The 27,134-nt window shown below is 41.1% G+C and overlaps 2 protein-coding genes across 27 annotated transcripts in view; both read right to left on the bottom strand.

Annotated features, from left to right (window-relative positions):
- The window catches only part of KIF25 (kinesin family member 25), a 44,020-nt gene extending 31,583 nt beyond the window's left edge, over positions 1-12,437 (bottom strand). Inside the window, 4 exon segments of the mRNA XM_068153353.1 lie at positions 5,977-6,115; positions 7,918-8,034; positions 11,485-11,550; positions 12,269-12,437. Coding sequence (XP_068009454.1) covers positions 5,977-6,115; positions 7,918-8,034; positions 11,485-11,550; positions 12,269-12,343 — 397 coding nt within the window. The 5' untranslated portion in view covers positions 12,344-12,437.
- A 5,516-nt stretch (positions 12,438-17,953) lies between these two features.
- Positions 17,954-27,134, bottom strand: part of AFDN (afadin, adherens junction formation factor) — a 116,765-nt gene continuing 107,584 nt past the window's right edge. For 11 of the 26 annotated variants that reach the window (XM_068153133.1, XM_068153161.1, XM_068153122.1 and 8 more), the window contains 4 exons: positions 26,881-27,015; positions 24,308-24,827; positions 20,227-20,311; positions 17,954-20,105 (listed from right to left, as the gene is read on the bottom strand). In XM_068153133.1, the coding sequence (XP_068009234.1) occupies positions 19,961-20,105; positions 20,227-20,311; positions 24,308-24,827; positions 26,881-27,015 (885 nt within the window). In that variant the 3' untranslated portion in view covers positions 17,954-19,960. The remainder of the gene's footprint in view (positions 20,106-20,226; positions 20,312-24,307; positions 24,828-26,880; positions 27,016-27,134) is intronic. The other 15 variants (XM_068153235.1, XM_068153277.1, XM_068153286.1 and 12 more) reach the window with 4 other exon arrangements.

Raw genomic sequence — 27,134 nt, 5'->3', positions numbered from 1 at the left:
TCCAAACCACCTTTAAACACATCCATGGTTGGTGGCTCAACCACCTCCCTGGGCAGCACATACCAATGCCTGACCACTCTTTCTATGATTTTTTTTTTTCCTAATGTCCAGACTAAACCTACCCAATTACAGCTTGAGGCCATTCCCTCTTGTTCTATCACTAATTACCTGGGAGAATAGACCAGCATCAGCCTCTCTACAATGTCCTTTCAGGTAGTTGTAGACAGCAATGAAGTCTCCCCTCAGCCTTCTCTTTTTCAAACTAAACAGCCCCAGCCCCTTCAGTTTCTCTTCATCAGATTTATTCTGCAGGCTCTTCACCAGCTTCACTGCCCTCCTCTGCACTGGCTCCAGCACCTCCACATCTCTCTTGTATTGAAGTGCCCAAAATTGCAGACAACACTCAAGGTGTGGCCTCACCAGAACTGATTAAAAGGGAACAATCACCTCTCTACTCCTGCTGGACACTGCATTTCTAATACAGTCAGGACATCGTTGGCTTTCTTGACACCTGGGCACACTGCTTGCTCTTCAATTAGAACCCCCAGGTCCCTTTCTGCCACACAGCTTTCCAGCCACACTTCCCCAAGCTTGTAGCATTGCTATGGGTTGTTGTGACCCAAGTGTAGGACCTGGCATTTGACCTTCCTGAAGCTCATCCCATTAACATTGGCCCATGGATCCAATTGATCCAAGTCCCTCTGTAGAGCCTCCCTACCCACATGGAGATCAACACTCCCACTTAACTTGGTGTCATCTGTGAACTTACTGATGACACACTCTATGCCTTCATCAAGGTCATCAATAAAGATGTTAAACAGAAGTGTTCCCAACACCAAGCCCTGAGGAACACCACTTGTGACTGGCCGCCCGCTGGATTTAACTCCTCTGACCACCACTCTCCAGGCCTGTTTGCCCAGCCAGTGCTTTATCCAGCAGTGGCAGTTTGTCCACAATAATTCTGTGGGAAACAGTATCAAAGGCTTTTTGAAAGTCTACGTAGACAATAGCCTTTCCCTCATCCAATAGTCAAGTCATCTTGTCATAGAAGACCAGGTTGGTCAGGCAGGACCTGCCCTTCATAAATCCATGTGACTGGGCCTGATCCCCTGGTTGTTCTCTCTATGGTGTGTAATGGGGCTTGAGATGACCTCCTCCATGACCTTCCCTGGTACCATGGTCAGAATTACAGGTCTATAGTTTCCCAGATCCTCCTTTCTTCCTTTCTTGTAGATGGTGTTACATTTGCTACCCTCCAGTCCATTGGGAACTCCCCAGTTAGCCAGGACTTCAGGTAAATATTGGAAAGTGTTTGGCGAGCACAGCTGCCAACTCCTTCAGCACCCTTGGGTGCAGCTCATCTGGCCCCATAGACTTGTGTCTAAGTGGCATAGCAGGTCACTGCACATTAACACTGATGCAGCCTTAAAAAAAGCATACAGCCTAGAGGGCACATAATGTGACTATAAAAATGTGTAAAAAGCAAATATTTAGGAGTCCCAGTGGGAAATCAACCTCTCCAGCAATTAGTGAGCAGCTTGGAGATGTGAGTATCAGGCAGTCAAAAGCATGGTTTGAGAGCTGAGTTAGTAGGATGGCCACCAGCATGTGCTACTCATAAATAAAGGAATACACTTAAAATATCAGCATGTCACACCTATGATTTATGCTCTCTCCTATATATTAAAAACTAGATCATTTCAAGGGATGTTTGTCCACAGTAGAGATTTCTCAGATCTTTTCTGTGAAATACCCACACTGTTTGCCCCAAGCTCATAATGTTCCTCAACAAGCACGTGCATGCATGGAAACCATGATGTCAATAGTTGGAGAATAAAAGTCTTGGAATCAAAGTCTAGGAGTTTCATTAAGAAAAATCCTTTTCTTGCATCCTGTATGTGGAGTAGCACTAGGGTGTCTTGGGCAGAAGAATCAAATGCAAATATGTTACAACAAATTATCAAAAGTGACTCTTAGATGTACTGGCCCCTAATCAGACAGTATTTTTCCAACTATGAGCTTGGAATTCATTGTTTTTTTTTAAATTAAACTCCATAATTAATATCTTCATTTAAAAACTTGTGTGCACACACTTTCAGTTTTGAAGTTTCTTGAATAAGCAGTGAAGCAATAGGAGCTAAGGGTGGTAAACTTCTGTTCTTCTGGTCTTTAGAGAATAAAATGAAAATTACTAGTTTGTTTCAATATTTAAGTGACTTCTTCGTGAGGACTCTGAGAAGCCTACTGGACATTATTGATCCAAGCTCAGTTAACTTAGGCCCCACTCTTTTCATTTTTTTTCTAAGTAGCCTTCCATGGTGAAGATGACTGTGAAAACAGAAATTGGCCTTGAAGATTTCTAATTTGATCCCTTGGCTTTAAACTAGACAGGTGAAGGACTGCAGTCTCTAGAAAAAGAGTCAAGCTGTTGCAGTTAGCAGACAGTACTTCAGTGTTTGTAAGAATGAACCATCATTTTTAGTATCTATATTCTGTAAAGTTTTAAGTGCAGCACAGAAAAACCTCTTGAGCAGAAGCTACAAAGAACAAGTTTCCTAATGCAGAAATTATTTCTGAAGTTAATTTTTCTGAAAGTGGAGCTATATAGTTATAAACACTTAGTTAACATATTGCTAGTTTTCTGCTTGGCACCAGCTTCAAGCTCATAAATTACAGTTTCATCCATAATCTCTGAGCAGTCACCGAGTGCTTCCATTTAAAAATACAATAACCCACTTTTCATTATTCAAGAGAAGTAGTCACTGACATTCCTTTCCCCCATGCCTTGCTCACCTCATTAATCTATATGGAAACTTTCTGGGGGCTGGGAATGATGGTTTTTCTGTTTAAATGTCATTAATCATCAGATTAACAGTGCGGAGGAGCAATGGTTTGCAAAGATGTTCAAAATTGTAACATTTCTCTAATTGATGGTCCTGGTTAAGAAACTTTTCATTCCTTCCCATTCAGTGCTCCACCAGACCTTCTCCTGAGCTTGCACAACTGCTTCCATGGTCATGTGGTGGTCTAAACACAACCCTGTTAAGTAATTTCTGTCCTAGATCAGTTCCCTGGTCTGTTTTGTGTGGGTCACACAGTTATACAGGCATAATGGAAAGTTCCATGGTGGGGACACAAGCAACAGGGACAGAATAACCTAGCATAGCCACAACCTACCACAGAGATGGATGTGTAACTGACCCCATAGTTTCCTGAAGTCTTTAATGCTTCATTCCATACTATATTTCAGTTGAAAAAGGAGGTCAATCTGACCAAGCTATCACAATTTAATTTAGAAACTTCTTTTGAATTCATCTGTACTCTATAGACTGGGCTATAGCATTATTCTTTGGGCTGCTGCAATAATTCTGTTGTTGGATCTAAGCTACCTCTCCTCCTCCTCTACTGTATACTAAGAAGGAAAAACTTTCCAAAGCCAAAGGTAGCTGAGCTGGTGAGACTGCTGTGAGTTGACAGTAAAAGATGATGGTACTTCACAAGTACAAATCATCAGCACCATGCAGAGCTCAGCTTTCTCCATGAGAAGCACAGCATGTAGGTGCTACAGGAATGCCTATAGAATATAGGCAAAGTGGGAAATAAGCTCCTTACGCATTTTTTCTGCTTCTCCACCCCAGAGACAAAGTGTCCTGGAACTGCTAAGGATATCTGTCAGGATATCTGCTGGGCTGCAGCAGCTTTCACAAAACATTTTAGTACCTTGCAGCATCTCCTCTGTCACATACTTTGACAGATTCTGCTCCTCTGTACCAAGCAGCGAGAACAGTGGCTTTCCCTCTCTGAAAATATGTTCTGCACACACAGATGCTCTTGTTTCCTCTTTCTAATAATAATACCTGCATGGTGAAGCAATCTCAAGAGTCATCATATTTTTTTAAAAATTCCTACCCTCCCAAGTACCTGCTGAATTTATGCATTTATGCCTCAGTAGTATCATTTGCAGTCAGATGGCCAGCATTTTTCACTAAAATGATAGCAGCTTTGTTTATGAGGAAAACAGTCCTATAACAAAAGGAATGATGAGCACTTCTCTCTCTTAGGAATTGCTACTATTTAAAATTTCAGTGGGAAATGTGGGTTTTCAGACTGTAAATGTTTCTAAGCAAGGGACTAGTCACTTATTACTGGAAAGTTTTACAGTTTGCCTTATGTCAAGTACAGCCTTTGATTTACTTGAATGTTTCTTCTATAATTCAATTCTTCATTTTCAATCTCTATTATTGAAATGAAAACATATATTGTCTCCAAAATACATACATGGGGTTTTCTGTCTACCAAATATTATATGCAATTTAAAGATTACACTTCTGTCATATTTAACCTTATCAATAGAATCTCCCTCCAAAACATGTGACAGAGAACTGATAAATGGGCAAAGTTAAAACATAGGTCATCCAGCTAAGTACCGACACACTGTTTTGTTATAGGCAAGGAAGTTCTTCCAGTTATGATTTCATAGAACAATGCAGCATGAAGTGCAACCTAAGAAAAACCAACAGAAATTTGCAAGGCCTCATAAGGAATACTTACTATTTACTTACACCACAATAGCTCAAGTGCCAAATCCAATGTCCTATCTGTTTATTTAGCCCCCTGCTCCAACAGGGAAATATACACCTTTACCTAGGGTTGATTTTCTGTTTTAAGGACAGCTTGATTAAGCATTTTCTCTACACATACCATCATCAAATCAATTTTGATCACTAAGTTAGTACATAACAGACAGGGGCATGTTCTTCAGACATCCATCACTACAAATGCTCTTTGTTGATATTGACAGTAGTCCCTTCAGCATCAGATCGATCTCAAAATTAAATGCTTCAACCAAAATGCAAAGCAGGAGAAAATGTACCTTCTAAATGGCAATACATAGACATCAAAGATTTATTATGATCATAAATTTGTGTATTTGTTGTTAGTTCATCAGGCTGCTGAGCTTCGAACAATGTATGCTTTGTATGTGTCATGTGCTTCTCAGGCCTGGTAGGATTTCCACCAGAACGAAGGACACTAATTGTGGCCTTCCAGTATCTGAAGGGGGCCTACAGGAAGGCTGGGGAGGGACTTCTCAGGATCTCAGGCAGTGATAGGACTAGGGGGAATGGAATGAAGCTGGAGGTGGGGAGATTCAGGCTAGATGTGAGGAGGAGGTTCTTCACCATGAGAGTGGTGAAACCCTGGAATGGGTTGTCCAGGGAGGTGGTCAAGGCCCCATCCCCGGGGGTGTTTAAGCCCAGGCTGGATGAGGCTCTGTCCAGCCTGATCTAGTGTGGGGTGTCCCTGCCCATGGCAGGGGGGTTGGAACTAGATGATCCTTGTGGTCCCTTCCAACCCTGAATGATACTATGATACTATGACACTGAAATCAGGTGCACAGATCCATGCCAAGAAATGCAAGTGTAGGACAAATACACTTAATCCTTGGTGATGAGGGCAGAGGGGGCCGGTGCACTGCAGGGTCTGTTTTACATGTACACCTGAATTCCAAAACAGTAGTTCATGTGGTGTTAGTACCTACAGTCTAGCAAGTGAAACTGGTTTTGGTTTGGAAGTAAAATTTTCTCTGTAAAATACAGAGAAATATTTAAAATCCAGTCTGCCCTAATTTTCAGGTAAATTTCAGCCAACCAACATGTTCTTTTTTCAGCTATTCTAAAACAGACAAGATAACAAGCCTGAGAACGTCAGATAAAAACATGTTACAGCTGAGCCACTGCACAGCAGCAGTCTAGTAGCAGGGGCATTCAACACAAAAGCTAAAACCCAGTTATCAGTCATAACCTCTGCAGAGTTATTTTCACTCTCTAAAACCTCAGACATCCTTGATGATCTAATGTCAAATGAAAAACAAGTGCTACAATTTCAGTGACATTTCTCAAAAATCAAATTCAGCCTTTTAATGTTGGTAACACTGTGGATGTTGCATGCTTGACATGAAAGGGCAATGAGCCTTACTTTGCATTGCTTCATTTTGCAGCTGTATCCCTTGGACTGCTGTCAAAACTTGGTAAAGATAAGTCTTGCTTTGACGCTGAAAGTCTTTTGAAAGCTCAAGAGCAAATGAATGGAGGCTCCTCAGGTCTTGTTTAAGCCTCTTCTCAACAAGAGGGGAAAAAAAAGGTTATAAAGATACAAACCCAATACTTAAGCAAGAATCAGCATAACACAATTATGGTGAGGCATCAGAGTCAGGAACAATCCTCTACTTGATGAAAGGAAGTCTTCAGGAGTGTCTGTTTCAGCATATTTAAAGAAGGATCCTGCAAGATGTTTAGCAATGTAATTTCCTAAAGACTTCAGGAAGATTTTATGGATCCCTAGCAATCTTATGGTACATACTTTGACCATAATACTGATTCAGGAATAACAAAGTCTCTTTCTTATTTCATCAAATAAAAGTGTGTGTGAACATGTGTGTTTTCTGTCCACTTAAAAGACATACACAGAATGAGCAAGGAAAATTTGTGATCTATATATTCCTTATTGCCTTCATTTTCCACAATTTGATCAGGACGTACTTGATAAGCTTCACTGGAAGTAATTTTTTAAGTAAACCAGTTCTATGCCTTCCTATGAGAACAGATGTATTTTGAAATATCACAAGCCTTATTGTTTAGAAAAGTATTTCTATTATGGGTACAACTCAGCATAACATAGCTGGGGAGATTTTTAAATGTTTTTTAAAACTGCTTATGTTAACTTGAAAATACAAAGTAAAACCAAATTGATCTGATTTTAGGACCAATAGACTTTTTGACATTAAAATTGTGGAACAAATCTGTAAACTCATCTGTAAAATGAGCTTAATAGTACCTTATCTCACAGAAGCACTGTGACGTTTTATTAGTCAGCCTGCTACAGTGTCACATATTAGGTGGCCCTTTATTTTTCCAACTGTGGTATTAATTTCAGTGATAAGACAATAATCTAAAGGGAGGAAATCACTGCATTTATCTCTTTCAAAAGCCATGGAAGGTAACTGGGAGAAATTTGGAAGTTTTTTTCATTAAGGGTACAGAATTATCAATTATATAGACTCTCTCCTAACACTCATTGATCTCTAATATTAAACCATCCCTATCTCCTGGTTTTGCATCCCAAGGAGTTCTGCCATTCTAGCTATCCTAAAATGTAAAAGGCTGCTGCAAAATTTACTGAGCAAAATCACCATAATTAGAACAGAATAGTTCAGTTGGAAGGGATCTATAATAATCAACTAGTCCAACTATGCTACAATTAAGCTACATCAACTGTTAAGAATCACCTTTCCTAAGATACTTTTCAGTTGTTTTACATGGGCATTCGGTGATGCCCTGAGAAAAGCTGACACTGCTGGTATCACTAAAGGGAACCCACTTTTCTACTGAGTAATTTAAGGAATAAGTACTTCAACAAAGGAAATTATTTTGGTACTGGTAGAACAGTTTGAGTCTCTCGTGCAAAATTAAGAGAAACAAAGTGAGCATACAGCAAACTACTCCCTCTTGTGAGGTCACCAGAGCAGAACTCTCAGTAAAATCAATGGAGCTCTCCAATGCTTTTTTTCAAAGGATCTGCCTATCTGGCTAAAGTATTATTTGGGTTTAGGGGATGTCTGTATCATAATCAAATAAGAGATTGCAAGGTTTTGATTACAAAAATATCTAGCCTGTTTGATAACGGCAGCCTGGAGCTCAGGAGCTGCCAATTTTATCTGCTTTGCAGCCTATTGCAGCAAAATCACTCTAAGTTTTAAGCTAACTTGAGAGTTGCTATAATTCAACACAAGCACTGCAATGAGCACAATAAAGCCTTAGATCTGATTCACATCTGACCATTTTCTCGGTACTACTCTGGGTTCTACTATACTTGATAAGCACATTAGATTATGCCTACGTTATTACTAAATGTTTTTACCTTTATTGCTCCATGCAGCTGGGTTACAACAGAACTCCTTTGCAATTTCTGCTGCTGGCCATGAGCAGAGTAGAGCTGCAATACTTCATTAGTGCTTCTTCCAGCCAATCCTTGATACTGTTTAAAAGAGAAAAAAAAAAATCACCTAAAAATTAGTTTAAAGCACTCACACTTTCTCTTTCATTCTGTTCCCTTTGTCCCTGTTAACATTTGTAACTATTTGATTACATGTGATGTTGTAAATACATAATTTCTTTGCTTTTAACTGTTCCCTTTTACTTAAATTAAGAAAGCACGAAAGAGCACAATGACATGAAAGAACTAAATCTACTAACATAATATGTTTGATTTAATTCCAGTCATCTGATAATGATAGGTAATAAGTAAACACTTTACAACAGTTTAACTACAGGTGACATCTGCAAAAACAACAATTCAATATCCTGGAGTCATTAGAATAAAGAAAGTTTATATTTTCCAGGAACAGTACTTCACTTGTCTAAATCAATATTTTCATGTGGCCTTTTCATGTTCACAAAGCACGCATCTTCTATTTACAAATGCAACAAATGCACAGCTACACAACACCTTAGCAGCAACATAAAAAGTTATTATGGGGAAAAGATAGTAGGAAGAGATTAAGAACTCTTTCTCTCTCTTTCTCCCCCCCACCTCTTTTGTTACAGGTTTTAAGGTTGCAGAAATGGAGACTGATTCTATAAATTGTTCATGTGTTCTTTTACTCAGAAGATTTTCAAGACTTGTGTTACCCAGATGTATGGCAAAATTTCTGACAAAAATGCGTCTAAGAAGCACACTGGAATTAGTACCTCTAATCACATGTGAAAAATTGAGCATATATGTAAGCAATAGCAGTAACCAAGCTTTATTGTTAAATAAGCTTACACTAGTTAAAACCTGCTTTTAACATCTAATATGCTTCTCACCATCTTCACAGACTCCCCTTGACCTCCTGTTTTTTTCAATGTAAAGTCAGAATAGTTGATTCTATTGTCATTGTAGCCAACCTCTCATCACTTTCACTATTCTCTTTTACTGCAAACGCTGCCTTGGTTTTGAGGTTACCTTCTTTAAAATAGTTTTAGCATTCATCAGTTTTTCATACGCCAGAACTTGAATTTGCAACTGTTTACAGGCCAGAACTGTGAACTTGGAAATGTGTGCTCATGTATGAAAAGCAAAAAGCTGACTATAAAGTTTTTAATAGTCAGCTTTATTAAAAACAGAAGTGAAACTGGCAGATTTGGCTTTGTGTATGGAGGGCTACAGGACCCCACCCTCAGGGACTGCTAACAAAAGCAATGGGCATGCGGGCAGGCAAACTAATTTCCAAACAGGCAAGTCTACAGGGAGACTCTGACTTCTTGTGTTCCATAACAACTTACAATATGCTACCATAATAATAATATACTGGGCTGCAGAAAACAGTAGCAGTGCTGATATTCATGATTGTCTTAAGCATATAAGCAAGGGAGGGTCTACAGAAAGAGATAACATTTTAATTAGACTGATGCAACCTACAGGCAAACATTTCCACTGCAAATCTTAATTTATGGCTATCATTGTAAATTTGCTTCCAAAGCTCCCTAACTCACTTCAACCAAAATACATCCAATTATCTTTGATAATGAGATCCCTCTTAACCCTGATCACTGTGACTGAACTTGTTACATGTCAGCTCTGCAGCAGATCTGAAGGTCTGTGAATACCCTGTGAAAAGCCTGTGAAACATCGGAAGATATGGTGTAACACTGCACAACCCTAAGTTTATCTGATTAAAATTAGCATTCCATTTAATAAAGACTCTTTTATTAAGGTAAAATTATTTCATAGATGGTAGTTTAGCTCATGTTTTCAGACAGATGGGTAAATTAATGAAGGAGAAGTCTTTCAAGCATAATTAAACAACCACCTGGATTGAAGTATCAGTGCAAAGTTGATGGCAAAGTATTTCCGCAAAACATTTGATGATGTTTCTGACTGATGGTTGCACCACTGCAATGCTCCTCAGGTGGCTGTAGGTGCTTGTGTCTTCCAGTACCTTTTGCAATAAACTCAGTGTTGTACTTTGATGATAATGCTTCATTAACTCAGGTAACATCTTCATACATTTGATGCACCTTACTGACTAAAATAATTTATTTCTTCTGCTCGTGAGAGTGAAAAAAAAACCAACAGATTAAATACCTAAAATTTTTGGTAAAACCAATAGAAATATTTCCAGAGAATAAATTACATCATTCTTCTGTATACCTAGAAAAACTCATTTCAGATGTACCATCTGCTCCCAGTCAGGTTCTGAAAAATAAAAAACCCACTTCTAGTCATGTGTTAACAAACACACAGCAGGTGGGGGGCACATGACCTTCCCAAAGTCATCCAACCACGTGATTGGCCTACAGGAAGGCTGGGGACGGACTTCTCAGGATCTCAGGTAGTGATAGGACTGGGGGGAATGGAATGAAGCTGGAGAGATTCAGGCTGGATGTGAGGAGGAAGTTCTTCACCATGAGTGGTGAAGCACTGGAATAGGTTGTCCAGGAAGGTGGTTTGAGGCCCCGTCCCTGGAGGTGTTTAAGATCAGGCTGGATGAGGCTCTGGCCAGGCTGATCTAGTGTGGGGTGTCCCTGCCCATGGCAGGGGGGTTGGAACTAGATGATCCTTGTGGTCCCTTCCAACCCTGACTGATACTACGATACTATGTTTCAGCCCAGATTAGAATGTCTTGGTCAACAGTCTGCATCACAACTAAAACTCACAGCTGGCTCTGCTTTAGCAATGTAGGTCAATATTGAAAATTTGCTAAATCTCTGAAATCCTACCTTTGAAGACCTCAAACTCTACCACAGGCTGCTCCTTGTTTCAATAATTGTCAAGGAAAAACATATGCTTCTATAGCTGATGTAAAGAAGTGATGGGGTCCAGCCGTTGCTCTGCAACTGACTTCTGCAACAGTTCCTTGACTTTTCTAGACAAGTGTAACTAGTTCCATAAATACATGCATCTCTGATAAGCCTACTCATAACAAAGTTTTTCCTGTGCTTTATGAACAGTCCTTTTTAGAGCATCACCCTAACAGTACTTAAAAAGTATTCCTTCAGAGTGTACCCATAGTCTTTAGACAAAAAAACATTCCTGCAAGCAGAAAGCAATATTCCATATGTAATGCTTGCAGAGTCATTTCCTTAGTTAACTTTTCGAGATTTTAAACAATGGCAATTATTTAAGTGCACACCAACTTCTAGTCACTTCATCAATCTATTGTTACTCCTACTATTTATGATTAACAACCTCAAAGGAGCAAATAAAATTGACCAACAAAAGAACCCCTCCACACCAAAACAAACAAACAAACAAAACCAACAAAAACCCCACAACAAACAATGCACTGAGCCTTAATCCCTTTATGTAGATTTCCCCAACAGGTAAAAATTGCAAAATCTGGAAACAGGAAGGCAGATTTCAGTATTAGTGCTGTGTTGTTGTGGTTTTTGTTGTTGGTTTTGTGGGTTTGTTTTGTTTTTGTTAACAGTTAACAGTAGTTACCTCTGCAAGTTTTAGATGAAGAGCAGCATTTTCAGTTTCCAGGACGACTATTCTTTCTTCTTTAGTCTAAGGAAGAAAACCAACCCCAAATCACAGAAGTTAAAATGAAATAAATGAGTCTGATGAAAGTAATTTATCAGTTTTATTACATTCATCTGTTTCTGTGCCTTCCAAAATCAAAGACCTACCTACCCCAGATCTCCTTAGCACAGTATCTATCTATAGCATGTAAAAGTTAGGATAAACCCTCTATGATTACATGTTTTCTGTCACTTTCTTTTGGTGAACGTCACATAAAGTTATCTCCCGACGTTTTCCAGGTCGTTGAAGAAGCTCTGGTATATATATTTATAAATGTATTATTTGTTAATTCCAACTTCTTCGTTGATGCCTCAGCAAAACGACTCTCTCCACACAGGTGCTGCCTTCCCAAAGCGCTGCACGCCCGGCCGCCGTGAGGCGGGGCTGGAAGGGCTGATCGCACCTCTGAAACCCAGCCCCAGGGGGAGCGGTCTCACCCCCACATCACACTGCCTACCTAGTACCCACGGGGGTCTGCATTCGGGAGTCTCACCTAAAGTTTAAACCCAGTAACATACTTTTGACGGGAAGAGGTAGAAAAGTGGCAGGAGAGGGACGGGGCGGGCTGAGACACTGCTCACCGTCCCCTGCCCCCGCCTCCCGCCCGGCCATCGCCGCGGAGCCGGTCGCGGAGCCGCTCTTTCCCCACCGCGCCAGGGCCCGCCCCTCGCCTGCCCCTCCGCCGCCGCGTCGCGGGCCTCACTCTTAACCGCTGTTCCAGCTGCCGGAGGCGCTGGGCCCACACGGAACCCAGGTCAAGCCTGCTCCGCGGCCGCATTGTCCTCCCCACTCCCGCGCCGAGGCAAGTCTGGGCTTCGCTCAGCCCCCGCAGCGCCCCGGGATTTAGAGAGCCCTGTTTGGCATGGTGCAGCTGGGGAGCTTGCCCGGCTGCCGTGGCGACAGGCCCCGCCTGCTGTCCCTCCCCCAGCAAGCGCTTCCATTGGCAGGACGAGGGCCTCATGCCCTGCTCGCGCACCGCCTCCGATCGTTAGCGGAACCCCGGGAACGCCCCTGGGTGGGCAGGGATTGAGCGGGGAGGGGGGGGGGGGGGGGGCAAGGGTACGGGGCGCTGTCCCTCGGATCAGCCAGGGACGAGGATGGGCGGAAGCAGCTCTCCCGCCTCGCCCCGCATGGCATTTAACACAGAGGCTAACGAACGTGCTATAATCAGGGGCGGGAGGTGGCTCTCCATCTGGCAGTATCACTTGGCATAAGTGACTTCAGAGGCCGAGGCTAAGAGTTAAGAGGGAGGAGCGCAGAGAGAGAAGGGAAACCTGGAGTTCCCAGGGCTGGTCTATGCTCCTGAAAGATTTCTCTTTCAGGGCACCAGTTCCTGAGGTCAGGGGTACAAGCCTCTCGTTTAGGTTCAGCAGCCATAGCAAAGGGCTGGAGGGGCACAGAGCTTAGAGTTCTTTTATGGGCTGCTGGATTCCTGGAACTGTGGGCTAAGGCTGAGAAGGCCACAAAGAGGATTAAGGGATAGGAAAAGCTGTTGCACAGAGGGAGCTGGAGGTTGATCTGTCTGGTGTCAAAGTGGTATCTGCTCAGAAAGGAAACTGGTGACATGGTCACAAGTGATGAGGAAAAGGCTGAGGTACTCAATAACTTCTTTACCTTAGTCTTCACTGCAAGGGCCTCTAGCCACACTCCTGGTGTCATGGAAGGCAATGCCAGGGACGGGGAGGAAGAACTGCCCATTGTAAGTGCAGATCAGGTTCGTGATCATCTGAAGAACCTGAAAGTGTTCAAGTCCATGGGACCCGACGGGATACACCCACCGGTACTGAGAGAACGGGCAGATGAGGTTGCTAAACCCCTCTCTTTTATATTTCAAAAGTCATGGCAGTCTGGGGAAGTCCCCACAGACTGGAAAAGGGGAAACATTGCCCCCATTTCCAAAAAGGGTAAGAAGGAGGAACCAGGGAACTACAGGCCAGTCAGTCTCACCTCTGTGCCTGGAAAGATCATGGAGCAGATCCTCCTGGAGTCACTACTGGCTCAGAAGAATAGTGAAGAGGTGATTGGGAGCAGTCAGCATGGCTTTGCCAAGGGCAAATCCTGCCTGACCAACCTGGTGGCCTTCTATGAACAGGTGACAAAATTAATAGATGAGGGGCGAGCAACTGATGTCATTTACCTGGACCTGAGCAAAGCCTTCGACACTGTCCCGCACCACATCCTGGTCTCCAAACTGGTGACACATGGGTTTGATGGGTGGACCACTAGATGGATAAGGAACTGGCTTGATGGCCGCACCCAAAGAGTGGCTGTCCATGGCTCCATGTCCCAGTGGAGGCCAGTGACAAGTGGAGTCCCTCAGGGATCAGTCCTGGGACCTGTCTTGTTCAACATCTTTGTGGGTGCCATGGACAGTGGCATTGAGTGCACCCTCAGCAAGTTTGCTGATGACACCAAGCTGTGTGGTGCAGCAGACACGCTGGAGGGAAGGGAGGCCATCCAGAGGGACCTTGACAGGCTGGAGAGGTGGGCACAAGCCAACCTCATGAGGTTCAACAAGAGCAAGTGCAGGGTCCTGCATCTGGGTCGAGGCAATCCCAGGCACAAATTCAGGCTAGGCAGTAACTGGCTGGAAAGCAGCCCTGAGGAGAGAGACTTGGGGGTGCTGGTGGATGAGAAGCTCAACATGAGCTCTTAATGTGCACTTGCAGCCCGCAAAGCCAATCAGATCCTGGGCTGCATCAGGAGAAGTGTGGCCAACAGGTCAAAGGAGGTGATCCTCCCCCTCTGTTCAGCTCTGGTGAGACCCCACCTGGAGTACTGTGTCCAGTTCTGGAGCCCCTATTACAAGAGAGATGTGGAGGTGCTGGAAGGTGTCCAGAGAAGGGCCACGAGGATGATCAGAGGGCTGGAGCACCTCTCCTGTGAGGACAGACTGAAGGAGTTGGGGCTGTTCAGTCTGGAGAAGAGAAGGCTCTGAGGTGACCTAATTGCGGCCTCCCAGTAGCTGAAGGGGGCCTACAGGAAGGCTGGGGAAGGACTTCTCAGGATGTCAGGTAGTGATAGGACTAGGGGGAATGGAATGAAGCTGGAGGTGGGGAGATTCAGGCTGGATGTGAGGAGGAGGTTCTTCACCATGAGAGTGGTGAAACCCTGGAATGGGTTGTCCAAGGAGGTGGTTGAGGCCCCATCCCTGGAGGTATTTAAGATCAGGCTGGACGAGGCTCTGGCCAGCCTGATCTAGTGTGGGGTGTCCCTGCCCATGGCAGGGGGGTTGGAATTAGGTGATCCTTGTGGTCCCTTCCAACCCTGACTGATACTATGATACTATGATGTACTTGATGAGAGAGTATAAAACTGGAGCTAGAGTACTTTATGGTGCCCAGTGATGGAACAAGAGGTAGTTGGCACAAACTGACATTCATTATTAAAAAGTTAAAATACTTTATAAAAATGTAATTTGTGTAGTGTGAGGCTAGTCAAACGCTGTCCAGAGAGGTTGTGGAGTCTCCATCCTTGGACGTAGTCAAAACTCAACTAGACAACAGCCCTGGGTAACCAGCAGTAGCTGACCTTGCTTTGACTCTTGGGTAGATGATACCCAGAGGTCCCTTTCCAACTTCAACTATTTAGTATTTTAGTGAACGAGATCAGTGTCTAGAGTGGGTAAGTCTCAGGAGAAGCAGGTCCAGCTGGTGTGGGCATTCTTAGAGGCTGCCCAAGACAGGAGCTATTAATATAGGCTATTGCTGTGGGTCTCACACTAAGGTTTCCAAGGCCAGAGTGACATGTTAGTAATACCACTTAGTGCTCCTCTGTATTGCAATGATTATCTAGAAAGCACTCACAATACTATTTAACTATTAAATGTGAATATCCCAAATACAAACATACCAGCTTCTTGGAAGTGGCAAACAATTGCTCCACTACAGGCTTTTTTTTTTTATTGTCGTTGGTTTAGTTTGGTTTTTGTTTTAACTGAGGCGCCACCACTGTAATTACAGAGGAATCTAGTTCTGCAAAACAACAGTCTCAAGTTACTGTCTACTGAGTGTGGCAAGGATGCTCTCATACAGGCAGTAGAAAATTAAAAGGCATACAACATGGAATCTTGCCGCGTTTGGTACAAGGGATAGCAATCCTTTACAGAGGAAACCAGGTACAGCCCATCTCTCATGGCCCCAAACATCTCTGTATCACTCCATCAACTGTTTCCTGTGATACTGCAACTTCTTCCTGCCTCACCTATAACCTGTAGTCTCAGTTTAAAAAAGATAACCCAACAAACTCACTGGAAGTTCGTCAGCAGTTCATCCTTGCAACTATTTCTTCACTGGTGGAATAATGAAGACTGACAAATAGATCTAGGGGAAAAAACCCCACCTTCCAAAGTACTCTTAATACTGTGGATGTTAAGAGCTGTTGACACTAAGTAAGGCAGATGGGATTTCAGGAACATCAGCCATCTGAGGGGGAGTATTTTGGTAGCTTGGGGGGTGTGACTCACTGTTCTTGACACTGAGCTGAGCTGTGATTTTATGCTCATCCTGCAACAGCAATCACATCAGAACAATGTTGTTTTCCAACATAATTCAGCATTACCTCAGAAATATAAATTCTGCTACACTGCATTTTATCCACTATCAGAGTAAGAAACTGGTTTCCGTAGGCTGTCGCATAGGAACTCATGCTATCTGTGAACTAGTAACCTAGAACTAAGCATCCTTGGACAATTATTATTTAGTAATTTCCTTATGCATACCTGAAAGTTAGATTGTATTTGTATTAAGAATATTTGTATGCACAGTATGATGTGCAACTGACCCCCATAACAGCAGCAATTTTTGTTTGGGCACTTCTATTTCCAAAAATCAAGAGAACCTGCTTAATGGAGGAAACAAAGTCAGTGAGATTGAGGCGACAAACAAATGCAAAATCCAGCTATCTTCTGGAAATGCTGTAAAGTTGTATTCCAGCATGCCTTTCTACAGCAGTTCTCAGCTCTGAAGAATCCGGTTGCATTTTCTTTCCTTAACTTCCACCAACTCGATCCTCTCTTTCCGCACAAATGTGGGCCCTGCCTTATTACAGATCCTTACTGGAGGGTTGGAAACGTAAATGAAATTGCCTAAATCCACATTTGACTATTTTTCATCACTGAAATACTATGTTGGATTGCAAATCTCAAGATACTACAAAGACTCAAGACAATGAATAGAATCATAACATGGTTTGGGTTGGAAAGGACCTTAAAGATCACCTAGTTCCAAGATCTTGCCATGGGCAGGGACATCTCTCCTACTAGACTAGGTTGCTTAAGGCTCCATTCAGCCTGGCTTTGAACACTTCCAGCAGTGGAGCATCCACAACTTATTTGGACAACCTGTTCCAGTGCTTCACCACCCTCATAGTGAAGAATTTCTTCCTAATGTCTGATCATAAATCTATCTTCTTCCATTTTGCATTACTCCTTGTCCTATCACTACATGACTTTGTAGAAAGTCCAACTGTCCCATAAGCCCTCTTCAAGAGGGCTTTATCTTCTCCAGGCTGCACAACCCCAATTCTCCCAACCTGTCTTGATAGGAGAGGTGTTTCAACCCTCTTATCTTTGTGGCTCTCCTCTGGACTCCAACAGTTCCATGCCCTTGTGCTGGGAGCTCCAGAGCTGGACACAGTTCTCACAAGAGCAGAGCAGATGGGGAGAATCACCTCCCTCAACATGCTGGCCACAATTCTTTTGATGTAGCCCAGAAAGCCAACCAAATCCTGGGCTACAAAGTGCACATTGCCAACACATATTTGGCTTCTCATCAACTAGCACCCTCAAGCCCTTCTCAGGGCTCCCTCAATATATTCTCCACCTGGCCTGTGTTTTGTGTTTGGGATGAGGTTGGCATTGGCTCACCACTCAAGCCTGTCAAGGTCCCCCTGGATGGCTTCCCTTCCCTCTACTGTGTTGACTACACCACATGACTTGGTGTCATTGACAAACTTGCTGAGGGAGTGTGCTCAATACTACTGTCCAGGTCACCAAAAGCACTGGTCCCAGTACCAAATCCTGAGGAACTCCACTTGTCATTCTCTCCACTCAGACATCAAGCCATTGATCATCACTCTTTGAGTGCAACTAAACCAATTGCTCATCCACCAAGTGGTCCATCCATGAAGTCCATGTCTTCCCAATTTAGAGACCAGGACATTGTGGGGGGCAGTGTTAAATGCTTTGCACAAGTCCAGGTAGAATACATTCCCTTGAGATGGACTGAATGTTACTATGCTACTCATATTCACTTATGAGACATGCTGAGTTTGTATTTTCAAAGGACAGGTAAGGCATAACACGTTAGCAAGAGCTGTTCTGATTTGTGATAGTACTATTATGAATGCAGAATCAAACAAACATTACAAAAAACCATTTAATGCAAAGTTAAATACAATACAAACTTTATTAAAAATAGGTTGCAAGTGAAATACAGTAGAAATGGGAAACTACAGCAGTTTTGATGTTTTTCATAATAATGCACAGACAAATATGAAAAGCACTTTTACACATATTCACACTTGACCCGAATGCCCAATAGCGGCCAAATCCACTCAACTGAAGGTTATAGGTATGTTTTTTGCTAAGCCTTTTTCAGATTCTAGCAGCAACAGTAATTCAGCCACAGCGTAAGTTTTTTCCTTAAGAAAAATTTGTCACTGTAAGGCTGCTAGTGTTCTCAAGATAAAGTGGGAGAGGCTTGCTTTTCCTGATTAACAGACATAGCAAGCATGCAGATCCTTCATTAACACTTTGAACCAGTTTAATCTTCTACTTCATATTTAACAGGTGAAACGGTAAAAGCACACTTTCAAATAAGAAACCTGAAATACGTAAAAAATATTTACACTCCAATTTTCATTAACTTGCATTTATTTATCATACAACTCTTATTAAAAGTGATTTCTTTCCTAAGGCAGTGAAAGTCTACCCCTTCGTATTTGGAAGTGTGCACAATTCCCTAAATATATATTTATAAGAGAACAATATGATACAGGGAAAAAAAAAATCATCTAAAGCCAGTAAAGAGCTTTGTCAAATAGAAAATTTGTTTGGAATCACAATATATATTGTCTTAACATCACACAATGAGAAAAACTCTGATGAGGTCCTTATTCCCAACATCATCAGCCACATATGCATAGCTGAAGAAATAGTGGGAGGAAAAAGATTAACAATTCAAAATTAAATAAGGCTATTATAGTGTGAAAAAATAGCTTGAACTGCCAAAAAGATTTTCAGTACAACAGTAACAGGATATCAGTAAAGCCAGCTAGACTAAAGATGAGCTCTCTAGGGCTGCTTGCTCAGTGTGAGCAAAGATGGTTTGTTGCCAGCACACCAGCTCTGTTAACAACCATACTAACATTCCCACTCCCTGACAGCAGTATTGTTTTTGATGCTTCACACTTTAGTCTTTGTATCTGCCACTTCACTTTGCCATAGGAAAAAAACAAATAAACAAGATATTGCTGAACTGATAATAGCAGACTTATTACTGTTCCATGCCTAATTGCCTAATAACTTTTAATTAACTCTTAGGAAACATTCATATCTGCTCTTCTTACCTTGGAACTGGAATCATTACTCCTCACCTTTAATACATTACTAACACTTTGGTCCTAGCTGATGAAGGGCCACTAGTGCAGCTTGCTATCTATTGCTTATGTAATTTTGAATAAAACAATTATCCAATGGTTTTATCTTCACATTCTTTAAAGTCTGAAACATATATACTGGGGATGCATCAACATACAGACTTTTCTGTAACTATAGATAACTTCTTAGGCAACCGTTTTAGACCCAACAAATACATAGGACTAGAAATGTTTTTATTCCAAGGTTCTACCTACAGAATGTGTTATTCCAGTACCAAGTAAATGGTAAGATCTGTATTGATATGCATACCATACAGTATGCTGAGCTTGCATATAAAGTCTTATTTAAGGTGGCCCAGATATTGGCTTCTTATCAACCTAAAATACTAATTTCTAGTGCAGTTTAGTTTAGGCAGTTCAAGCTATTCTTTCTCTGCTCAGCAGCTAAAACAAAAGTGTGTCTGTGAAACACCAGGAAACAGAACTTATCCTTGACAAGTGCTACTTGGTCTGGTGCGCAAGAACTTAACTCCCAAAACAGAAAGGAAAAAGTTACCTTCACGTGATTCGTATCTTTAAAATTTTACAGTGCTTTCATTGTATAAACCACAAGCTCCTGCAAAGTAATCAGTTTTCTTGCTATTGCAACATCTCTAAATCTTAATTAACAGTCTTAGATATAGAGGAATCAGTCACTCTTTCAGAAAACACTCATTTTCTGTTCATTAGCAGTGCCCCCCCATCTCAATCCCTCAATTTAGAGATCTTCAGTTACATCTGATAAGGTGCTTCAATCTTATTTTGTGTTCAACTCATTTTCCAGTTCCATTAATTTCCTAGAAGCTTTTACTTTATTAGATACATCCTGACCCTGTGAAAAAAGTCGCTGGCGTTCCCTGAACGTCAAGTTTTCTGGTGCTCCAGGTAGATCTGTATCTTGACTGCAAAGTTAAAAAAAACACACAACAAAAAGAGAGAGAAAAAAGTCTGTCATTATAAATTCTTAACAACATCCTTAAATAAAATAATTCTCAGTGACATGCATTGACTTGTGCACATCACCTTTTAGATCTTTTGTCTCTTGGATCCCGATAAACGTCATGGGCCCCAACAGCTGCTCCTGTAGATCCAGTGTACGAGTTTATTCCTTACGTAAAAGTAAATCAAAAGATTGCAGTTACAACACAGAAGTTTTATACTGTATTTCTTCAAAAAGGTGCAGTGCTTCTTCCAATAATCTCAAACTAGAATCAGAAATAAATTTAGAGGGTCATCTGACCTTTAGAACATTTGAAGTCAGTACTACTAAATTCCACCCTCTACCAAAACAGCTCTAATTTTTTATTCCTTTTGAGTCATACCACATTTTGCTTAGATAATCCAGCACATATTAAATCATGGTCTTTATTTTATTATGGTTTACTCTAAGACAGACATCAGAAGTTGTTCAAGGAGATTGATGGAAAGAGCAACACATTTCACTATCCTGTAACAAGCTCCAGAGGAAATGTTAGCTGCAGCTGCTCTCTTTATGGCACAAAAAGTAAGCTAAGATTAGTATATTCCATCTTTGCAATTTGGCAGAGTAAGAATTTTTGTCTCTGTTTAGTATGATTAAGTAAACTGCATCACCCAGAAAACGTCCCCTTCCTTCCCCATCATTATATGTAAATTTTAATCAATTATCTTGCAGCACTGCACCTTTAGTATGAGTTGATGTAACACACAAGTTTACACATTGTATTAATTCTTTCTAAAGGCCACAAGACAAAACCTTTTCTTTCCGATCAAAGAAGTGTATTAATTTGTATTTAAGACCATATTATCTTCATAACTGTCAGGGAAAGAGTAAAAAAAGTGTCAGCACAACACTCAGATTTCTCTTCAGACAGTTCTGGTCTCAATATTGTATGTGTTATGTCTTGTGATCCTTCTTCGGTATAAAAGGAAATGTTTGCTTCTTCCACTGGTACATGTAATGTCTCGTAATTGTTCAATATGAGAGATGCATAGGGCTGGAACACACAGGCAAACTTAGCTAGTCTGTTGTTAGCTAATTTTTTTTCACCACAATTTTGTAGCAGATTGTATCATACTAGGTATGCCAGGCATATTAAGACTTTTTATCCTTCCAAACATGAGTCTTGCACGTGTATAAGTAATACTATCCCTATTGTGCAAAGTTTGGCTCCACATGCTGTGGTTCACATGTCCACCTGCTTTAGCATAGTAATTTGGATTTGAGTGTGGCCTTTTTCTTGTACAGACAGACCCAATGCTCCTAAGAGACTCAGTGGAAGAAGGTATGAGAGCAAAATTTGCAGAAGCATGGTTTACTAGAGTTAACATTCAGAACAGAAAAAAGGCTGTAAAAGACAGTAATGTAACAGAGTCAGCAAGATGGGAGATGGTAAACTGCACAGTGAATTCTGCATTTTGTGCAAACGGCTTTGTACGTTACGCAGGCAGTCTTCATAGAAGCTTGAGCAATCAGGTGAAGTTAACCTGTTGTCATGGCTATTTTAAAAATTATGGAATAAGAGTATCCAGAATTAGTTGTATGGTTTATGAAGTAGGTTATTAAAAGCGAAGCATCATACTACAATACTCTTCAACTGTCACCCAAACCCTAACCAAATCTTTGCAGATTGTCCTTCTGATTGTTTTCCAGGAAAAACAAACACAAACATTTCACTTTCATGGGATTAATTTTTCCATTAAAATTAACAGAAAGCAGGATTGGGAAATGCAATTATGTATGAAATAGCGCTCTCGGTTGTAGGTGATGGGAGGGAGGAAGAGCAGTGGTGACAGCTAGTGACCGATGGTTCTGTAGTTACTTAATTCATGACTTACACAGCCTTCAAAGTGTCAAATAAGGAAGGCAAGGGCCTTTGGAAGGCTGTGTTGTGAAGGAGGGCACATTACTCTATCCTAGTCAGTTTCAAGTAAGAATTTCTAGAAAAAGAATGTCCTTTGGAAGAACAAAAATTCAATACAGACATACACTATAAAAGTTTCATGTCAGAATCCTGCCCTTTCAGAATACTACTAAGAGCAAGCGAGCAATGTAGTCATAGTTTTTAAGAGCATCTTTTCCACATATTTCTTGTCTTTCTGTCTTTAACTCATTCATTCTGTGTGGTACAAGATGCTCAAAATCTAGATATAAACCCATGAATTGGGTTCACTGGTTGTGGGTTTATCAGTGGGCTCACAGGAATGCTAGGTAGGCATAATGGAGTGATTTGCACTATAATGGTACTGCACAGCAGCTAGTGTGTAGTGTGTATACTCCACTATGACAACACCACACTGAAAAGCTAAACCTTTCCTTTTAGATTTGGAACACAGTGCCAGACAGGAATGACAGATGGGCTTGCAAGACCCACAGGGACTACCACATCACAGAATCTCACAGACAACAGCAGGGTCAATAAAGAGGTTTCTTTTTGCCCTTAAACGTTGTCAGTGTGGATACTTTTTATACAGCTTGGGTGCTGTACTGACCCAAAACAATGACATTACTAATCATCAACTCTATCACTTGGACATCAACTATAACTGAGCTGTACTATTGTCCTTTCATCAGTATTAAAATTACACAATGCAGTGCAGAGCTTCTCTTTGGCACTGGAAGCATCCAATAAGAGCAGAAGCTAATTTTCCATGCAAAGGAAAGGATGCCTTGCTGGAAAATGATGACGTGAGCCTTAATTGAGAAGGATGCAGATGGGAAGCTCAGAGTATTATGTATCTGTATGGCCCCATACATATCTTATATCAGCTTCATACACTACTGCAGCTAGATTAGAAATACTTCTCATAGGTGAAACTTGTTCTAAGGCTTGTATACTCTGAATGACCAGGGCACATCACATGCCTGATTAAAGAGATTGTAGAATTTCCATAGTTTCCTTAGGTAGCCAAAAAGGTGATCAGGGATGTACCATAATTATAGGCTTCCATGTCTGTCATTGATACATGAATCCAGTAACCAAGTTATCCATTTGACTAGAAGGAAGCATAAACACTTTCCATTGCTACCTGTTGCATTTCAGAGGGATGATTTAATCAGCTTGAGTTGGCTGTCATTTGCTCACTTCCAGCACAAGTCAACAGAATGAACTAGGGGAATATTGTGGCCATCGTTCCCTTCAGAAGAATATAGAAGAATAAAACAAATGTAGGGAGGGCCCTGGCAGTCACTGCTAGTGTAAGACAAAAACATTTTATTAATAAACTGCAAATTTATTAGCATAAGGTCTACACAGACAGCAGTTTTGAAAAAAATTCAATATGGAACTTTGGACTGAATTAGCTTTCAACAGATGAGTGTAGATAAACTAGTCCTCTGCAGATAAAACACAATGCTGAAGTTACTAGCAGCTAGAGCTCTACTTTAGCTCCATTATGGTTGCCCACTTGGAGTTGTAAAAGAAACAAGATGAGAAGACAAAGAAATACAAGGGCTTAAAAGGGGAAGGAAAGGAGTAAGACAAAAAGCACCAAGATGAAATTTAGATTTTGGTCTCTTTTTGGATGAAAGTAGCACTGTACAAAACAGAAGTATAGGAAAGATGCCTAATCTATGAAACTGACTGCATGTCCTGTATGTCCCTTAGGGCCTGTATATTTAAGAAATACATCTACAAAGGTAATTTTTAAAGCCATTTGCACACTATTAAAAGAGAGAACCCTGGTACCAATAATGAAAGCAGAAGATAAGTGCTGTCCTTGAACCCATCAGAAAAGGCTTCCTGTGTTCAAGAGAGGTGCACTTCCAGATGCCCTGACTAACCAGTGGTCAGTCATAGAAATCAAATCACTGAAAGATAGAGTGAAAGCCAAAACCAACAGTACTTTGAATAGGTTAAGTAGCAGTTAAAATAATTTCAGATTGTTTGAAAGAAGGAATTTTTCTTTAGAAGAGTTTGGGTAAGGAACAAGGAAATTTGAGAGATCAAAATAATCAAAAATGGGAGGATTCATATTAATATCAGGATTTAAGATAGATCATTATAGCAAAAATAGTGATTAAGTGGGAATAAAGTAAATCACAAAGTAAGTGATTCAATTTAAAGCACCAGAGTTGAAAACATGAGGATAGTTCGGTAGAGATGATTGGTTTCATGGTGTCTACCTTTAGAGCTGCTGGCATGGATGAAACTCGGTTTGTTTGGTGGGGGCGGGGGCTGGCTTTTTTTGGCAGCAGTACTGTTGGCATTGACTTGAGATGACTGGAATGAGTTGGAAAGAAAGAGGCCATCTGAAACTGGGCGAGGCTGGCGGGAAGGCTGCTGTGGCTTAAGGGTGGCAGGAGGAAAGTCACCATAAGATTTCCTTGTGCTGGAGTACTTATCCTGACCTGCTAGATTGGAATCCTCCTCCTCCTCATCATCATCATCATTGTATGCAACAAACTTGGCAGTATAAATCGTGTCAGGGGAGAGGACCTGCGTTTTGAGGTAAGAGGTGTTTCGCTGAGGTGGGGGAGGAGGAGCGTTAGATGAAGGGGTTGGGGATGGGAGTTCATATTCCCGTGGAAGCGGAGGTCTGTACAGACCAGGCTCGTCAGGTTCCAGTAATCTTCGTTCTGCTTCATCATGCTGCCTGCGCCTTTCAGCCTCTAAGCGAGTGTAATACTCCTCTTCCTGTCGCCTCTGTAAGTCCAGAGGAAACAGAAACATAGTGGTCAGAAAGACAGGCATTTCAGTCCCAGAGAGATTTAAGTCTTCCATCACTGAGCTACAAACTTTTTTTTGTCAAGAAGCAGAGCATCTATCCAAAGAACATTTACTACAATGAAAAAAGCACAACTGGTGTTGCTTTCCAAGGCAACTGCCTGTGTGAATAAGGGCAATTCCAGCATTTATTACTCAAAATGTAACTACAGTTACTAAGTGGTTAGTAAAGAACCTGTGGGAGAGGAAAACACCTAAAATTAACTACCAGAAATTTTGCTGCATGCTTATGCAATATGAATTCATCAAGAGGCTTGGAACAAATCAATAAGTGACTCCTAACAAAACTTTTAGTGTAAATACCAGGAACACTACTCTCATGTAAAAATCAAATTACAAAGACATTTTCTAAAACAGAATTAAGTAACTGTTTAAACAAAACAAAACCCACTATGCTAAAGGTATTTATAGAAGGCTATTGACCATTTAAAAGGCTCATGAAATCTCTTCTATACATTTTTCCAGTTTAAAAGATTTTTACTGGTTTTAAACTGAACAGCATTTAATTTTGCTCATCTCATCTAAGCTATGTTTTCAGTAAGTACTAGAGTCTATTCAGTCATTTGTTTGATAACAAATGAAAACTTGTATTTGGAAACCCTATGCTACAAACCCCCTTTTTGTCTAAGCATAATGTAACTTCTGCTGGGAATACATGTCATTTTGAACAACCATCCTTTCTCTTTTTAATCCATGTGTTTGAAAAAAAAATCCATTTTATCTGCTCAAATCTGTGAGTCAGTTACCTTTAAAAACAAACAAATTGGATTTTGCTCATCTACAGCAAAAACGTGAAACTCATCTCCTTGTACTACTCTCTAAAACTACTGCAGTGGTCAGATGGTACTGAGTTCTGAGTTGGTAGAGGTAGAAGCATCTCAGTCAAGATCTGTCAGTGAAAACCCTTTCAAACGTGTTGTTATCTCATTTGGCCACATCATTTCTAGAAACTTGGCTTTTTTAGTTGTCTTTTTAAGAGCAAGCAAACAAACAAACCATGGTTCCTACAGTATATTTTAAAATACCTTCCTCAGTCCAGATACACCTTCCTCATTCATCATCATCCCCATCTTAGCTTTCTTCTACTCATCAAACCACACTGCTTATGAAAACCACAGTCTAACAAAGTTTAAAAGTAATCTACCAAATAAATCAACAAAAGGTGGGGGTAAAAAAAAAGTATTTCCTCAATCTTTCAAGATGAAATATCTCTCAACATTAAAAGCTATCCCTCTTTCTTCATTCTGCAATCAGTGTTACTAACAGATAACTCTTAAATATGAACAAGAGTAACTATTCTTTCCCTAGGAAGAAAAGGGTCTTAAACAATGCTAAGAGTCAAAGGAGGTGCACTGTCTTCTAGTTTTGAACAACAGAGCTTCTCAAATTCATGTACAACATTCTGAGCTAACCCAGAAGTCTGAACTTTTAGAATCTGATTGCACAGTGACTTATCTGCTTGAATTATTTACGTCCTTTCTAGAAACCAATTCTCTTTCCTCCCACAGTCCAAACATAAAAGACAACATGGAGCACTCCATTTAATTTCTCTCTCCCTTTATCTGTATACGACAATTATTGCAAAAAAATATTTGAAGTGCCTGAGACACAGCAAAACCCAACACCACTAACTCAGACATTATAATTAAAGAGGGAGGCAAGTCATGTTTGCAGTTGAAGAAAACCAGGATGTAACTGATTTCTGCCCTGTCAGAAAAGGCTCTGAAGGCAAGCCCTTGCCAAAGCTGGTAGGCACACAGTACTACTTCTGCAATATACCAGCCAACTCTGGCTACCATAAATGGGCTGTTCATATACTTTTGAGTTTATATTGAATAAATTTAAGTTTTGGGCCATGACCCTTATCACTAGGATCAGTATGTTTAACCCCTGCAGACCCAACACTGATCTTTACTGGTCAGGCTAAAGAGATGCCTTTAAGAATTCCAAGGGGCACTCAGATGACCACAACCTTTTCTTCAGCCTCTCTTCTGGTCCGCTCCTCCTCTTGCTGTCGGCGCTCTTCTTCCTGCCTGGCCCTGTCTTCTGCTTCTCGTTTGCGCATTTCTTCCAGTTGTTGCTGCCTTCTGCGTTCTTCATCCTGTAACTAACAGAGAAACACCTTTAATTTTTTTGTTACTTGCGGGTAAGATGGGTCAAAAACCCCTGTAACCTGAGTATTTGCATCTAAAAATAACCCATTCAGTAGAAAATGTTATACTACAG

This window comes from Melanerpes formicivorus, unplaced genomic scaffold (genome assembly GCF_026170545.1).
Source record: "Melanerpes formicivorus ecotype bairdi unplaced genomic scaffold, bMelFor1.0.p_v2 SCAF_2, whole genome shotgun sequence".
Classification (NCBI taxonomy): Eukaryota; Metazoa; Chordata; class Aves; order Piciformes; family Picidae; genus Melanerpes; species Melanerpes formicivorus.
Note: the sequence above shows the minus strand (reverse complement) of the source record. Positions and strands in the feature narration are given on the sequence as shown.